The 17,218-nt window shown below is 41.4% G+C and overlaps 2 protein-coding genes across 2 annotated transcripts; both read left to right on the plus strand. All coding sequences in view use genetic code 12, as the record gives it.

Moving 5' to 3' along the window:
* Positions 1-20: 20 nt before the first annotated feature.
* Positions 21-2,753, plus strand: SPI1.1 (Putative serine proteinase inhibitor (KU family); the record flags this gene model as incomplete). The annotated part of the gene is made up of 1 exon (XM_001382596.1): positions 21-2,753. The coding sequence occupies one exon, from the start codon at positions 21-23 to the stop codon at positions 2,751-2,753; it is 2,733 nt and encodes a 910-aa protein (XP_001382633.2).
* An 11,771-nt stretch (positions 2,754-14,524) lies between these two features.
* PICST_67071 (predicted protein) lies at positions 14,525-16,853 on the plus strand. The gene has a single exon (XM_001382597.1). It carries the CDS (start codon positions 15,168-15,170, stop codon positions 16,665-16,667), a length of 1,500 nt encoding a protein of 499 aa, XP_001382634.2. The 5' UTR covers positions 14,525-15,167; the 3' UTR covers positions 16,668-16,853.
* The last annotated feature ends 365 nt before the right edge of the window (positions 16,854-17,218 follow it).

Below are 17,218 nucleotides of genomic sequence, written 5' to 3' on the forward strand. Positions count from 1 at the left end.
CAAAAAAATCATTTTCCCCGATGGATATAGACGCCATCAATCAACTGGAAGGGCCTCCTGGAGACTCTTCCCACTTCAACGCTTCAAATAGTGCTTTAAACGAACCGAAACCGCCAGATATTGGCCGAAAACGAAAAACCGACGTCGCACCCGATGACCTGATGGACCTTGATGGCGAGTCCTCAGATGCCGTAGAAAACGGCGAATTGGAGCCATCTTTCGTGACAGCAGGATCAGTTATTGCTGATGACTCTTTTGACGATACCCAAGAAGCCTCAAACGCTTTAAACACCTTGAACGAAGGGCCAGAAATGTCGATTATGGACAGCTTTGAAACCTCAGTTTCGAAAAATTCTTCACATCACGTGATCGAGGAAGAACACGACCCAGTTTTGGCTGCAAAAGGAGATACTGTTATGATATCTCCAAGTCCTTCTTCCAGTAGCGATTTGTCAAAGCCTACATCCACCAGTGACTCAGTTGAAATTACAAATGTTTATATTAAAGAAAAAAACCCAAAATCCCAAAAAAATAACCTTTCAGAAAATGAAGAAATCAAAAAAAATCAGGAAAACAGAAAATCAAAAAAACAAACCTCAGGAGCTCCTCTTACTGATCTGATCTGGAACGGTCAGAACGCCTCGCTCCAACATCACAAAAACAATTCATCAATTAAACTTCTCTCCAAAGACAGGTTAATAAAGGATCTTGAAAAACTCGGATCTGGCTTAAACAAGAATTGGGAAGAAGATAAATTCACAGACGATTTGACCTTTAAGAAGATCAGGAGGTTAGGGTTTGCCAAAAACTATGTCACTTCCCACTCACAACAAGAATGGGCAGGCGAACAGGGCAGAATTGACAGATGGAACATCCCGCAAGAATTTCTCATTGATTCATTGTCACTCCTTGGAGAACACGAATATCAAAAAAGGGCAATCGAATTGCGGATTGATCGGTTTGAGTACAAGGATACCCAATTAGACCCGTCCAAAGAGTTGTCTTTAAAAGAAAAGCTAGAGGTTATTGAAGACCACTTTTCCCATCTCCCCGAGAAATTTTATGAAACAGCTCTTCAGCTCGAAACCAAATTGAAACAAGTAAGAGCAGCTAAAACAAATTTCCTAGACTTACTTGCCAAGGCGACAGGTGAGGATAAGGAGGCGAGACCACTGTACCTCAGAGCCATACATGAAAACGAGATACAAGAAAGAGATCTCATGGCCCAATTGACAAAGGAAAACACCCTTCGTGCTATTGTTCCCTTGATGATGATCAGACCACTCAGCAACTCCACTGCCTATATGTCCCTCAGTCCCATTGAGGGACCTAAAACCTCAACCCAGGGACCCAGCCTTCTAATGTCTCTTAAAAAATTGTTAAGACAAGGTTATGAAGGATCAACTTCCGATTACTATTTCAAATTGAGCATGATTCCCTCTAAACCTCTCGCAAACATGTTTCTTGTCGGACTTGAACACCCATCAGATCACAAAAACCCAGAGATGGCGATCAGTGAATTATTCAATAGAGGTTCCATGCAAATTACATCGTCCCATAACCTCAATTTTTCAAAATTCCCATCAGACGTCTACTCAGTGGAAGAAAAAGTCAAGTATGAGATTCTCGTTGCCCATTCAGAGCGCATTCGCAATACATACTATTTAGACAAAGACAAAGAAAAGAGTAAACTGTTCTACCTCATTGCAACGGACTCTGGCAAAGTCCCTACTCGAAAGAATGCAAATCTTCCGAACTATAGTCTCGAGATCATTTCGACTTTTAAATTCTGCAGTTATTGTCACGAAAGTGATCACCCAACCTTTAAATGCACCAAAACGAACAAAAACCGCACCACGTACTATCCACCTAGTACACCAATGGTAGCTACTTACACTCTGACCAGAGAAAGTACTACAGACAATGGCAGTAAATTTCGTAAAGTACGGACAGGGGCCTTCACCGAAGTCACCAAGGGCGTAAAACCCCAGAAAATCCAACAAACAATTGTAAACCATGGATCAAATTCATTCATGAACTTGCCTATGGAAGAACCGCCCAGCTCAACCACGGACCCGACCAGCACCACGGCCTTTTCGCGTCAGCCAACAAGTACACCAACAACCCCTCGCCAACGCCAGACACAAAGCCAAACACCGGCTACAAAGACGACGACAACTCAAGATCTTGATTCCGAGGACATCGTGATCCAGACCACAACGTCGATCCAGACAGAAGCAAACACCATAACTCCCCCCAGCACGCCTTTTACCGTCCAAACACATAAAACTACCGACACTCCCTCTTCTATGGGAGCTTCCTCAACAAGAAGAACTCCATACTCAAGACCCATCAACAAGCGTCAAGATGCGACCTCCCCAACCCAGCGATTGGAGCCGTTACGGGCAAGAAAAACACCCTCTCGCCAAAACACGGCACAACTTGCAGACGCAAGACTGTGGCTGGAAAGATACCCCCAGCGACTACGAGACAACCCTCCCAAAACGGGATCGGTAGATTTCTCTTTCTCCCAGATAGGATCATCCATAGACCCTCTCAAATCCACAAATACTACACCTGCCATGATCAGCTCCCCAATCGGATCGTCATTCAGTATCACGGAGGCATCACAACAACAGCTAGCAAACCCCATTCAGTTGAGGTCCGAAGTCCTTCCATCACAGGATACGATTCCTGACTGGTCGACGTTACAGGACACTAGCACCAATGACACGCCTTCTCAATTAAATTAAAAAAAAAATGTCGTCCCTTATAGATCACCATATCACCAACCGTCAATTTCCCCGAAGGTTGGTAGATCATAGGAGTAATCTTTTAAAGATACGCACAAAAAACATTCAAAATAATACTGCAATTGGCAATTTTTGGAAACTTGCAAAAGATTCAGATATTGTGTTCATGCAAGAAACCAAATTTAAAAAACCATCTCAACGACCAATTAGTTGTCGTTCACATAGATCCAATCATACCGATTGGCTTACCTCTCTAGAAAACACACTAGAAAGACATGACCAAGAACTTATCTATTCCACTCAGCACACTCGTGCGGCCATCATTCTCAACTACACACACCAGCAATTCTCAAAAATACGGTCGAATAACCTTTCCTTGAATGCAGAGATGGCACCCCAAGTTGCGGATGTCATTTTACAAATCAAGGAAACAAATGAATACTTCCTCTTTATCTGCATCTATGGGCCAAGTGGCCAATACAGTCAACAGACTGATTTGTTTGAAGCCCTACAGCAACAGATAGACGCGCAAATTGAAAAATACTACATTGAACACAATGCCACCCTCCACCTCTGTGTAGGGGGGGATTTCAATATGGTCCAAAACCCGATACTTGACTCAGATACTTCGGCATCTCCTACCGCCGAAATTCCAGCTCGTCAAGCATTCAATTCCATCTATCATTCCTTTCACTTACAGGATTGCCTTAGATGTTTAAACCCTACCATCAAACTTTTCACAAACCAAAATCGCCAAAATTGTCGCCGCCTTGACCGAATTTACTTCTCGTGGGAAGTAAAGGATAGGATCTGGCAATACGGACAACACAAACATAAGTTCATAACAAGCACCCATACTACCGTCGATACATCCATAATCATCTTACCAGAGGCCACTCTTAAGATTGGTAAACCAAGGTTTACATTAAGAGACCATTGGATCGACAGTGAAAAATTCCTTGAGGTCATGAAAAGACATGGTTACCAAAACTACACGGAGTACGTTGAACGTATTCCAGAAGTCCTCTCGTACATTGGTAGAAAACCCGGCGCCAAGGCTCCGCAACGCCTTATCACCCCCGAAAAAGCTCTCTTTAATGACCTCTCTGAGAGATTTAAAGGGATAACTCGGCAGTCAAATTTGACTTTAAGACTTACATCAGCAGATGGAAGTCACACCGAAACTACCACCGAAGGAATCCTCAAAATACAAAGAGACTTCTATGCGAATCTTTACCTGGACTCACAGCCTCAGGAAGCCAAACGGCTTATCGGGGCCTACGTCCAAAAGTTCCGCAAAACAATCTCATTGATTGACCAACGAAAACTAGAAGAATCTATAACGCTCGAAGAACTCACTACGGCTCTCAGTCGTACCACTAACCAATCCACACCAGGAAAAGATGGCGTCCCGTATCGCTATCTTAAAAAAGTGTGGCAACAAGTGGGTCCTCTTCTAGTCATCACTGCCAACGAAATAATGGAGACCGGACTATTACCGCCCAACTTTGCGCTCGTATTAATCCGAATCATCCCCAAGCACACTGTTGAAAACCCCACTATCAACAATTTCCGTCCTATTTCACTCATTGACACTGGGTTGAGAGTGATCTCACAAGTGCTCAACATGAGACTACAAACGGTCGTCGACTCCCTAGTCGGTTACGACCAATGTGGTTTCATGGCGGAACGCCAGATGGACTTTCAGATCCAACGGTTCCGCACAGTGATTGACAAGATGAAAGTTGATCCTGAACTCCTGAACGAAGCAAATATAATTCTTGTGGACCTCACCAAAGCCTTCGATCGAATTTCGCACGACTATTTAGCTGCGGTGCTTGATCGAATTGGTTTAGGCACGCGATTCAAAAGGATTCTTATGCTGGTAACGACACAGCAATTTGCAGCCATTTTTACTAATAATACCCAGTCGGACCCTTTCCCGTTGAGACAGGGAACCAGACAAGGGAATCCCGTACTGCCCATTTTATTTAATTTGTGCCTCGAGCCGCTCCTAACCCGTCTTAAGGACAGGCTAGAAGGAATCCCGGTCCATTTCGATAACTTGTCACCAATTCGTACAAAATACGCTGCGTTTGCCGATGACTTAACCATCTTTGTCAACAGTAGCAGAGATCATGCAGTGTTGAAGGAGGAACTTGCTTCGTTTGAGCAAGTTTCTAATTCTTTAGTTAGTGCTTCCAAATCCCGCCTCTGCTATTGGGGAGAACCACCGACAGAAGAGATTCGGAACATTCTTGGTTTTCCAGGCTTGGATCTTAGTGTAACGGAACACAAATACTTAGGAGTCCCGATCAATGGGTTTAATTGGGAGAGTTATATTCAATCTCTATCTACTCAACTCATGATTCATTCGGTTAAAGAGCTTCCTGTTCATCTTAGATGTACAGGCTTTAATACCTATATTTACTCCAAAATTTATCCACGAGATCTCCACCACCCGATGAAAAACTCGGATTTCAAACTGCTAATAAAAATGATCAAAACCCATCTTCCTCATATTGGGTCCTCAAACTTACACGGACTTAAAAAACGTGGAGGTTTTGGGCTCATCAACCTTGAAGAACAAGTTCAGGGCAGGAGGGCAAAGGTTGTTTACGAAACGCTAACCAATACTCGTGATTGGAATCTTATTGCATTTCGCGATAAGATTCAAACATTTGTCAATGCATTTATTCCACCCGCCTCCTCTCCTTATCCCAATGAAACTGAGGTGGTGCCTTGGTATCTCTTCCTCGTAGAAATCGGGATCCAGACACAAGGGCCTCGTTTGCTATCCAAGTACCAAGCTTACGCGGGGTTTTCAAATACCGAAAAAGACTGGTTGAAGGCATGGTTTCGTCTCACAAAAGCCAAACAACACTACACCGATGGTCGGCGGCGTTACTATACGTCTGAGTTTAGAATGAGCTTTGATCAAGCTGCCTTTGAATTTATGGTGCGCAATCCTCCGGACCTTAAATTATGGGAAAAGCGGATGGATGACGTCGATTCGACGACCTTTCGACAATGTTCACGGAAACATCAACAGAATGTTGGAATTTGCACCTCCGACAGTATTTCCAAGCAATTCAACTTGTCTACAGAGGACTACCAACAGTTTTGGGAGGTAATTTACAAGATTCAATTACAACATCCCAAGGGAGTTGAGGAGATTCGGCGCGTTCATTTAGGCCATAGGGACTACCATGATACTTCTGAAGTACCAGTCGAATGCAAACTTTGCCTACAACAAATTACAAACACACAATTCTTTCACCATACTTATCAAAATTGTCAAGTGAGTCGTATCGTTAGGGCCTTGATTGGACCCCAGGACGAAGATTTTCTTCTCCAGAATTACATGGGAAATTCCCAACATCCAGAGTCAGCCTATTTATCTTTTAACCAATACCTCCATGCGGTGCATTCCTTGCGCCTTCGACGAACGAATGAGGATAGAGTATGTTATTCTCTGTCCTTTCTCAGTTCATGGGTATCGGTTTTTCAGGCTCGACATTATTAAAGTATTTTCAATTTTATTACTGTTCACTTTCATTACTTTTTAATTTCTAGACTTTTCAATTTCTAGACTTTTAATTTCTACTTCGCCTATTCTTAGGCTCTTATACCTTTAATTAGGTTTCGGTTTTTATGCGCCTTCTTCAGAGGTTTTCATCCTTTGGGTTTCCTCTTGGTTGGCCCATGCTACATTGGATGATAATGGCCTTTATCTCTAGTTTATAGCTGTTTATATGGGTTAGTATGTTCAATGTATGCCACTACGTTAAAAAAAAAAATTTATAATTCTTGTTGGACACAAATTCATGATATTTTGGAGGATAATAATATCATTAAATTTCAATTAGGGTAGAATAATAATAGTAATCTGTAATGTTTCTTGGTGCCTTTAGACTCATTTAAGAATTTAGTCGGTTAAGTTTTTTTCTCCGAATTGGCAATCTTTGTATCTAGTATTTACTTCGAGAAGTCTCTATGTATGATGTCGGGCGATTTTGGTATATCTAGAGTTTTCAGTTCGTGAAATTAACCTATACAAGCTTAGTTCCAAATGGCAGTGGACATGGAAGTGTACTTCAGAGCGACTATATTCAAGGACTATATCTCTTAGCAGAGGCGCCACCAAAAGGATTTGATTTCGTTTTCTCAAGTTCTACTCTATTCTAAACTGTACATGAACTTTCTCTAAGTGCCGAACGGGCAAAAAATACGAACGGCCTTGACAGAACTAGCACTGCCGATTCCACCTGCCTCAGAATCACAACAGCCATTTCCAGCAGCCAAAGTGTAATTACTTTAATATGACAGGTTTCTAGAAATTGAGGAGGATCTGTGAATTATTCAGAAACTAACAAGGGGTGAAGATTATCTACTTTTGTAACCATTAATTTTATCGGCCACAGTCAAACAAAACCTTGTGTTTGTCACCGGAAACTTTAAATTCCACGACATATTGCTGTCCGTTAGAGGTGACAACTGACGCCAGTATTAAATTGTTGAAAATCTCTAGAATTCTTCCTTCGAGATGGATGTTCTTCGTTAGCAAACAAAATACGAACAATGTCTTCCAGATCCCAGCTTATGCCTCGTTCTGATATTTTCCTTCAGAAAGATTTACGACAGGAATGTCGAATGCGGCAGGAACCCCCATGCCTGGTCTCCCTGGAAACAATACTTCTTAGAAAGGGTGATGCAAGCTTCCCGTCGATTCGAACGATATTTGGCTAAATCTCTAAACGGTTATTTTGAGCTCAATATTATAATTCGTATTCTCTTGTTAGTTAAAAATATGAACAAGCAACAATAATAAAAAAACAATTTGATGTAAAACTGGCTTAAAAAATCTATGCGTAGCACAAACAGCTGAATAATAATTTTGATTTTTAACCATGAGTCGCATATTTGCTTGCGCATGGTGTTCTGAGCCTTTTGGCATTGGAATACTTTCGCAATCTGCAAAGAACTCGAACTCGAACTCGTAACAAATAATAGGTTGTTTATTGGGTGAAGGGTGAACGGAAAATAATCGTACGCTCTGAAAAATGCCGTACGCCTTTAATATATGACACCTTATCATGCATTAAACTCTACCTCTAATTCAGCAATCTTCTTGCAAGATTCCGCAGGTGGTCAAGTGGCAGAGACACTTTTTCACCACAACGGAACAATCTGAATAGCAATTCATACCAGACAGTGGGTGCGTTAAGCTTCCAGCAAAGACCGTAATAGCGAAGTGAGAGTATTTGATTTGCAGTTTTGAAGTCCCTCTTCGTTTCTTTTTTCTGATTTCTTCTGGGTTGGATTTCTTCAAGTAACACCTGTCAAAAACTTCTCTTTCCTATGACCTGGAGGCATTCCATTTTTTCCAACAAGCAGCACTAAATGTCGAAGAACTCATACGTCTAGAAATAGTAGTTGATGCCAATCGTTTAGAAGATCTTGTCATTATGAAGTGGAATCAAATTTTCGAACTATTGGACCAATTTAACCAGACCAAAAAGATGCTTACGAAGCATAACTATGGAATAATAACTTTAAGAAGACTCAAATTCTTAAAGGGTGCAAGTACATTGGAACTAGTTCAAATTTGAAATAATATCTTTAAGATCCCAAGCTAATTCGCCTCCTACCCTAGATATCAACACTGGATATAGGAAACTGACAACAGAATGGAAAATTAGCTTTAAGATTTTGGCCGAGACCTCTTCAAAAAGACTTACATTGAATAGACATTGTCAATCAAAATGAATTTTATCATAGATTAATTTGAAACTTAGGCTATTGCCCAGGTTCCGTCCGTTCTTCCGTAGGTCAAGATCGGGTTTTTGACAAGTGACCAATATCGGCATAATAATCGAATCAATCCGAATAAAGCGACAGACGACTCGGGACAACTATCTGAGATAACGAATTTTCAGACTTAGAAACAACATTTGTGCTCTCTAAACAATCAACGTTTGGAAAGGTATTGTTAGCAAGAATAAACTATATGAGTCGGAGAAGATTTGATATATCCAAGGTGAAGAGCAAATGCGGGTGAATCAATATTACTTTCCATGATTCCGCCAAAGATACTCACTTTCATGATGAGCTGTTTAGGTGTACCGTTCAGAGACCATGAGATAGAATAGTAGACAACTAAAGGTGCCAGGCAACATACGAGAGACTAGGTCGATGTAAAACAAGTTTACCATCCTTTTGTGCCCTTCGTAATAGGCAACTTTCACATACTAGTATTGGTGAGCCAAGTAAGGAGAGCCAACAATACTAAAATATGAACGATAGACATAATCGATTTAAACTCCATGCAATGAGTTATGTAATTACTATCTGTGGACTTCTCGAAGGACGCCAAAATTGATTGTTGTATGGAGATGTATTTGCGAACTTTATTGCAATGGTTATCCTTGATATTACAGAATTTCGAAGTTTTAAGATATACCAAAAAAGAATAATTTACCAACAAGTCAATCGCAAGATCATTGTCCTCCTGGTTGAATTTCCATCCAAAATGAATGCAGCTTAATCAAATCGACAAACATGAGCCGCATTTATCAACATTGATAATTTCTTTTACCATCTCTTGAGCACTTTAGAAACTCAACGAGCCTTGAGAACAGTGGTATGAATAGTTTCAATTGACTAGTAGCAGCTCATTCAAATTCATTGGAATTTAACAACTGGTGATTACTGAAAATGATCAAAGGATATCCAAATTGGTGTTAGGATGTTGAGATAACTTGAAACAGTCGAAGGAACATGAATAAAGTAGATATCTCAATATGACAAAGTATATTGTTTTAATACCAGTAATTCTTGTATATGTAATCTAAAATTCGATACAAGGAACTAACTTGATAATTTGCTAAGTTTTCATAATTGTTTCCATAAACAAACACTACTCTTCTCTTGATAAAGTGAACTATGCTTCAAACAACTATCAATATCTTCAGGATAAAATTTATACGTTTTCATTTGGTGGAATGAATCAAATACAAAATTGTTGCATGCTTGCTGTCGTTCGATTATGAAGCTTCAAATAACAATATTACAAAAAATGGTAAAGTTCAAACAGATGAAAATCACCAAGATATGCAATTTCGTACAATGTAAAAATGTTGAATTCTAATGTCCTTCATAAATTTAGAGCCATTACACTTGATGTCAGAATATGCAATATAACGTCATTGTCTTTATATCGGCAGCATCATGTGAATTACGTATCTAAGGGTTGTAATAAAGAGCATTAGTAAAGAGACGTGAAATGAAAATTCTTCAAAGAAAGTAAGTTTTCCTTCCGCAACAACAGTAATTTGAGAAATTTATTAATGCTATCCTTCTTTAGTATCATAATACAAGAAAGACGATTTTCAAAAGCGAACTACCTCAACTACTAGCTCGTATTCGAATTAACAGCAAAACCTCTTCAGAGATCAAACAAAATTTGACAGTCGGAGTTCCTGACAATACGAGGCGAAATTAATTTGCACAATTTCGTAAGTTTTCTGTATCTCACATCCGAAGATTTTGCATCCAGTAGCACAGGAGAGTTGCTGAGTTTGTCTTTGTCTTCTCTTAATTACCTTCCAAGCTTTTGCAATTCCAATTTAATATTTATGTAGCTAGCTCAAATACTGCAAAGCTTGCTATACATCTATATATTATTTTGCAATATCCCAATTTAGATGGATACCAAACACATATGTGTTTCCAGCTGTAGTGCCCACAAATATATTATCAGAAGGATAGAAAATTCACCACCAGTCAATCGCAACAATCAGAGTGAGCCAGTCCGGATTAGGTAGTAGATGATCTTCAATACTTATAGCTTTTCGTATTTATCACTCGCTAATTATTATTTGATAACATGCTCCATTATTCTGGAAACAAAAGAACTAAGAATTTAATATTGGGCATATTCCAACGCATAGACTTGTTTTCATATCTTCGAGATCTTTACGCCCCTGGAAGAATCCGTACCTCGTTTTGGACACTTGGAAAGAAACTATATTTGACAAAAAAGCTGAGTTTCCTAATTGATCACTGTTCGTTATCCACATATATATACGCAGACAGCTTGAAAGGCTGTTGACTTCAACCGTAACAGCACCAAGCACAGTTACCTGTTTCGGCCAGGTCGAATTGTTCCTTTCTTCCTTGCACAAACTGAATACGAATTGGACAACGTGGAAAATGATTCGAATGTATTATTTAGTGGTATGAGAAAAAAAGGGAGCCGTTTACGAGACTAGTCTGTCTAGTTGCAAAGAATTAGTAGTGAAAGGAACACGATAAACAATGCATTATGTCCGGCAGCACAACAGGCTGTAGGAAACATATGATAACTCCGTAGTAACAGCTGACAGCGGCATACAATTAGGAAAGCACCTTTGTTTCGTAAATAGTCTTCATTTCTACAAGCATACAAATACAATACACCAATGCAGTATTATTAGAGTAAGGTCTAAGGGACTAGATAATATCCGATAAACCTTTTGAGCAAGGGGTGATTTGATTGCACGGCGGGTGAAAAACCTTGGCCAACTTCGAGCCTACTGTCACCAGGCGGTACTGTAGCAACTCCAGCGAGGTTCGAAGTACTGTGAAGAAACGAGCAAAAATCAAACCGACCGCAGTAAAGCAGGTTTAGCGGGAGAATCTAGATTCAAAGAGATCGTTATGTATGATTACCTTGTTTTAGAAATCGGGGAAGCATGAGCCCCCTAGAAAATATCCGCCATCATTGCTGGAAACTATCTTGTGTAATATTATGAGATGAACTGCAATGCTTAGATTGCGCAAAAAATATGCAATTCTATAAGAACAACATGAATACCAGAGGATATGACAGTAACTCTCTCTCCGCCATATGTGTCATTCCAAGTCGATTGATACCATATTATGAGCAATAAGGGATAACAAAACGTCACCGTGGGGAGAAGACTCCCTAAATGATAGGAGAAGATTCGAGCCCCTCCTCTGCACAATGCACCCATTTCCTACAGTTGTTCAAAATTTTCATCCTGCACGAATGTATTGTATTATTTAACATCGCCCATAGTAGGTAATTATGGATAGGTTCCCCGTAAAATAACCTGCAAAATATGCAAGTCCAACAAAAATATTGTCTTTGGAAGATTCATTGGAGATTGTAACTTGTGCGTGAAATGACGATCGTACCAAAAGTCATGGCTATCGAGCGATAGCGAAAAGACTTCATATCTGCAAATGCCGAAGTGAAATTAGCCTTATTGCTTGTAGACAATGGAGGGGGGATGTATGTTTGAAGGCATTGAGCTGACTCCAATACAGCAACAAGTGAAATGTGCTTGTGGAGGATACGCATGCTTGCGGCGCACAAATGGAGAGTTGTTCATGTAGCTTGCACAAATAGCATTATTGCGTTGTTGACATATATGTACTGTGGCCACTTGTTTCTTGCAGAAACCAGGCTGATTCTTGTGATGTCGGACTTGTGACGTAGCCAAGTTGAGATACGGCCAGCTACTCTTCCTGACAGCCACCAGTTCCAACCACTCGTCGTAATTCAAAATCCATGATGAATATCAAGATTCGCTCGCGGTTCCTATTTAGTAGTTTGTATTGCGTAATACTCAAAAAATAAGCCCGATTGGGAAAACATAAAAAATCGTACGATCATGCATAACAATTTTATACTTCTCTATTTAATAATTGTTTCAAAAGGTATGGAAATAGCAGATAGAAATTAATTATCTAGTGAACATTGAAGTTCCTTAGTTTGCGGGAGAGATCAACAATTGCAGATAATGCAGTTTGCGAGCCTGCCGGCGTCTACAGAGTCCACGCGGCTAAGCAGGCAAGTAGAGATTCGTCGGGAGACCACACAGCAGTAGGGATTTTGCAGAGCTTTCGCCGGAGAAGCCTACCAGGGCAAGGCAACCAGACGTGGAAGAATTCCGGCGGCTCCTCACATAGCCCTACTCCTCGAGATCGGTGCAAGATCTACACCGGGAGACGATGATCTGGCATCCTAGTCTCTGAAATAATTATGCGACGCCGGTCAGGTGCTTTTCTAGGTAGAGATGAAATTCACTGGAGTGGTTCAGTTAGCCTACGCAGCTCGTTATTTATTAGATCTCGAGTAGCCAGGAGCCATCGCGGTGAGAGCACCTTGATTCACAAAATAAGCCCGGCTATTGGCGATTATTATGTGCTCTTGGATTTTCTGTAGTAACTGGGTTTCTACATATTATACAATATTACCGAGAAGTTGGGAGCACTGTCTAAAGCCATTGTTTGGGCACCCTTTCGCTGCGAAAAGGAATGTAGAAGGCAGACGAGGCAGATTTAAACGAGCTCTAAGTGGATCAGAATGTAGACCGAATCTTAACGCTCTACAGCGGCTTGCTGGAATGATAGCAGGGGTACAGTCTTCCACCTGCTTTGGCGAAGCGTACTCTTCGCCAGACTCCATTCCGAGCGAACAATTAAGATTCTCACTGAGCCTTGAACTGTAACACACATAAAGAGTAGAGTTGTCACGGTCATGTTGCTCAGATATTCAGTCTGGGAACGACCACCACGCATATCCGCTTTCTGGTATTTTCACCATGTAAGGCAAGATCAAACGGCTACATAATAGAAGCGAACGTTTCAAGAGTACGGGGAGTGAAAAAATGGCTACAACAATACCCAGCAAACGAAATATTTCAACTAGACAATCCACTTAACGCATAGAACCACGAAATTAGAGTATGGCAGATTAGATTGCTATCTGTGGACAGCATAATTTTAATCCAATTATTTAGATTGCCAATTTCTTTTCATGGCAAGAGCGTCTATGGAAGTGTGGACGCATGGATAATTGATTTTGTTCGTCGCCGTATGCTTAAAAGTGAGATAACGAATCCAGGTCTAGACAGGCAATGGTAATTAATTGGGTCCAGCGGGTGGATCTGACTAGAACCATCTAGCTTAGGTTGCAGTAGTTCTATGTAGGAAGGGAAGGAAAAATAGAAAACACTAATTGCTTTAATACTACCTGGCTACACTTATTCGGCTCATCAGGTGGAGTCTGCGCTGGTTTTTTTTGCTAGCGACAATTTCCAGGGCCTGCTGAGTTCGTCGCAGCGCTGATAATAGAACTTTCCCTCCTGATAAACCCATTGCGATGGCGGCAGCGCAACAGATCGGCAGCGGAGTCAATGTGGCTACCAAATTTCCCAAGATAGGAGCGATGCCAGTGTTGCTGTGGTAAATGAAACTGACAGTAACCTGCTTGTACAGCTGTCGGGTGTGTTGCTATACAGATAAAGTTTGGAAGCGCAGGCATGTACCATGCAGAGGTTTGTGCAGAGGTTCGTGCAGGCAAAATGGGGAAGGCACAACCTGCAAAATCCGCATGGTGTTGCTCAGGCGGGCAGGTTAGGTGTAACAGATCCCCCCAGTTGGGGCCAGCCAGAGAAAAAAGAAAAACCTAATTAAGGTTTGATAATATTGCCTTAGAGCTGGAAAATATACACTTAGAAGTTCGTAAATTAATTAATATATCGGGCTGAAAATAAAATCCCACCACCCCAAACTGCAAAAGTCTTTTATTACACACAAGAAAATTAAAAAAGACCTCACTGTGCTTAGCTTCACCAAAAAAAACAATTATACGATTCACACCACCGTAATAAAAATGGAATATAATTGACCTCATATCTCCCACCACCAAAACCCATTTAAGTACCAACTGAAATAGAAATCATTTCTTACCGGAGCCTAAACTTCTTTATCTACGATTTTCCTCCCATCCAACTTCAACTCACAATCATCTCCATCTCCTGAGACGGCGTAGAATATAGTCAGTGTCCGTGGGAAAAATCATCCCTCAGCAGCAATATCTTGAAGTGGGTTTCGAAAAAAGCAGCTGTTTTTTTGTTTCAGCTTCATAGTTCACATCGCTTTCAATCTCAGTCATTGCACGTTATATTTCCTCTGTCGGGAATTCAACCAGCTCGTCTTCTGTCTACGGCAACTCCAACTAGTAAAAGGTGACTGACCTAGACTCTTGTGGTGTCCACGAAAAAAAAGATCTACAGATACATAAATTAGTTGACAGGAAAACCCCAAAACTCCAAATCTATCACCCCCAGTCTTTAACTCGTTGATCAATCTGATTGTCTATTTTAGTAGTCTGGACTCGACTGACTTTGACTACAGAATAAGAATCCAGTGCCCCGCCGTAGCGTCTCTCATCAAAGGATTCACTATCGCAACAAGCGCAACTCTAATTTATAAAATAATATTGATATCACGAACATCTCGCTGATAACTCTGGTGTCCACCAACTCCAACAGTCTTTTATTAGCCACATATATCGCCAGATATATACCTTGACTTCCGGCTGCCTTCCCTAACTTCCATATGAGCTACAGCGAGTTTCGCCCCATGATGTCGTCCTACGATAATAACAACGCCGCCAACTCCTCTAACTTCCACCCCCATCCCAACGCATACCAACCGCAGCAAGTGCCTCCACCCCCACACCAAATGAAGGAGAACCAGTACGACAACCAGCCTCGGTTCTACTCCTCCCCGGTTGTGATGCAGCAACCGTCGTATCTCCAGATGAATCCTCCTAACGGCCAGTACACCATCAACCAGCTGGTGATGTATCCACCTCCAGTTGCGCAAATCGCCGGCCAGAACTACGCTCAACAGCAACAACAACAGCAGCAACAGCAACAGCAACAGAACCCGGGTTACTTTGACCCAATACCGGTCAACAACTATCTCTTGATCCCCAACAATGGCGGCAACCAGCCCAGCGTGACGCCCGGCGGCAGCAGCATCAGTAGTAATAACAACAACAGCAATAATAATGTAGCTACTGCCAATAACGCAGGTGTCTCGAATGCGTCTGGCGCAAACAACGCACCAGGCGCCAACGCTGCTGGGACTCCCAACAACGTCAACCAGGCCAACTTTTACAACCAGAGTTACTCCCAGTATCACGTTCCCGTACCAGGCCCACAGTTGGGCATTCCCTCGCTCTCTGTAGCTCCACAGAAACCATCGGGAGCCGGCGGTGCCGGCAGCCCTCCAGTAATTTACTCTAACTTCCCAGAACGTTTGCAGCAGCTTTTACCTCCTCCTCCTTTGCTGCGTGCCAGAGCTAGACCAGACTTGAATCTCAACATTGCACAGAAACGCGCAAAGAGAAAGTCCAAGTTCCTGAAGGCTCAGGACGAATTGATCGTCTCGCTCAAGAAGAAGGGTAAGTCGTGGGTAGAGATAGCCGAGATATCGGGTGTTGGGTCCTATTTAGCTGCCAGAAACAGATATCAAGTCATAGTGGGACAGCAAGGTAACAACAATCTGTCCAGTTGGGATTTGCGTGACAAGGTTCACTTGCAGCAGATTTTAGACGCGGGCGAATTGGAAAAATGGCGCTTCATCAGTTCCGAGTTGAACAAGGCCACCAACAAGACCTTCACTGACGCTGAGTGTCGTGATGTCATCAGATATATGTTCTGGAATAACCCTGGCTCGTTCGGCGTTAACGAGGATACAATCAACGAATGCTTGAAGGAAAAGAAAATCACGGAGAAATCTATCGAACAGAGAGACCAGCAGTACAAGAAAAAGAGCGATGGCTCTATCGGCTCTTTAGACGAAAATTTACTGAGAAAGAGAAAGTCAATTCTGCTGCCTGAACTCAAGAAAGAAGCTGCCAATGCCTCAGCCGCTACGGTAACCGCTGTAAATAATACCAATGCCGCCGCATACTACTCCAGTGGAGCTCCCCAGACGTTGCCCCATCCTTATCATCGTGGCTATGGCTCCAACACTCCGGGTGCCAACACAAATGCCTCCAACACTGCTGCTAACCAATACGCCAGCTATTCAAAGCATTACTATTGAACCATTGCCTGAACGCTATATCAGCCAACAAACTTCAATTCTCCTTATAGTTGGGACAATGGTACCGGTGATGTGCTGCTGTTCGTGGATTATCGATAATCTTTAGTGGGAAATTTGCTCTTCATTTCTAGTTTATATTGCGTTTGCCAGTTACGAAACGACTTTTTATAAATGTATTTCTACTCCATGGTCCCGTAGTATGTATTGAATGTTCAATAAGAGATAAAGTACGATGATCGCCCATTCGTAAGCTTAATAGTTCATTTTGAATCATTCAATTGTATCACAATGTGATATTCCACGATTAATTTGTACACCGTTTCTATCTACACTAGTCATTGAATTGTCACTTCAACATGTGTGTATTGTTCTAATCTACTTCTGGACATTAAATCTTTGTGTGTATAATTCTCATATGCTGAACTTCTACAATAATAATTCTATTGAAATTACAATTCAATTGTAACGCAATTACACACCCACTTCCAATATTCAATTCTACATTTCATGCGTTCATTAATTTACTAACCAATGATTGATATGCTATTCGT

The sequence above is a fragment of the Scheffersomyces stipitis genome, chromosome 2, assembly GCF_000209165.1.
Source record: "Scheffersomyces stipitis CBS 6054 chromosome 2, complete sequence".
NCBI lineage: Eukaryota > Fungi > Ascomycota > Pichiomycetes > Serinales > Debaryomycetaceae > Scheffersomyces > Scheffersomyces stipitis.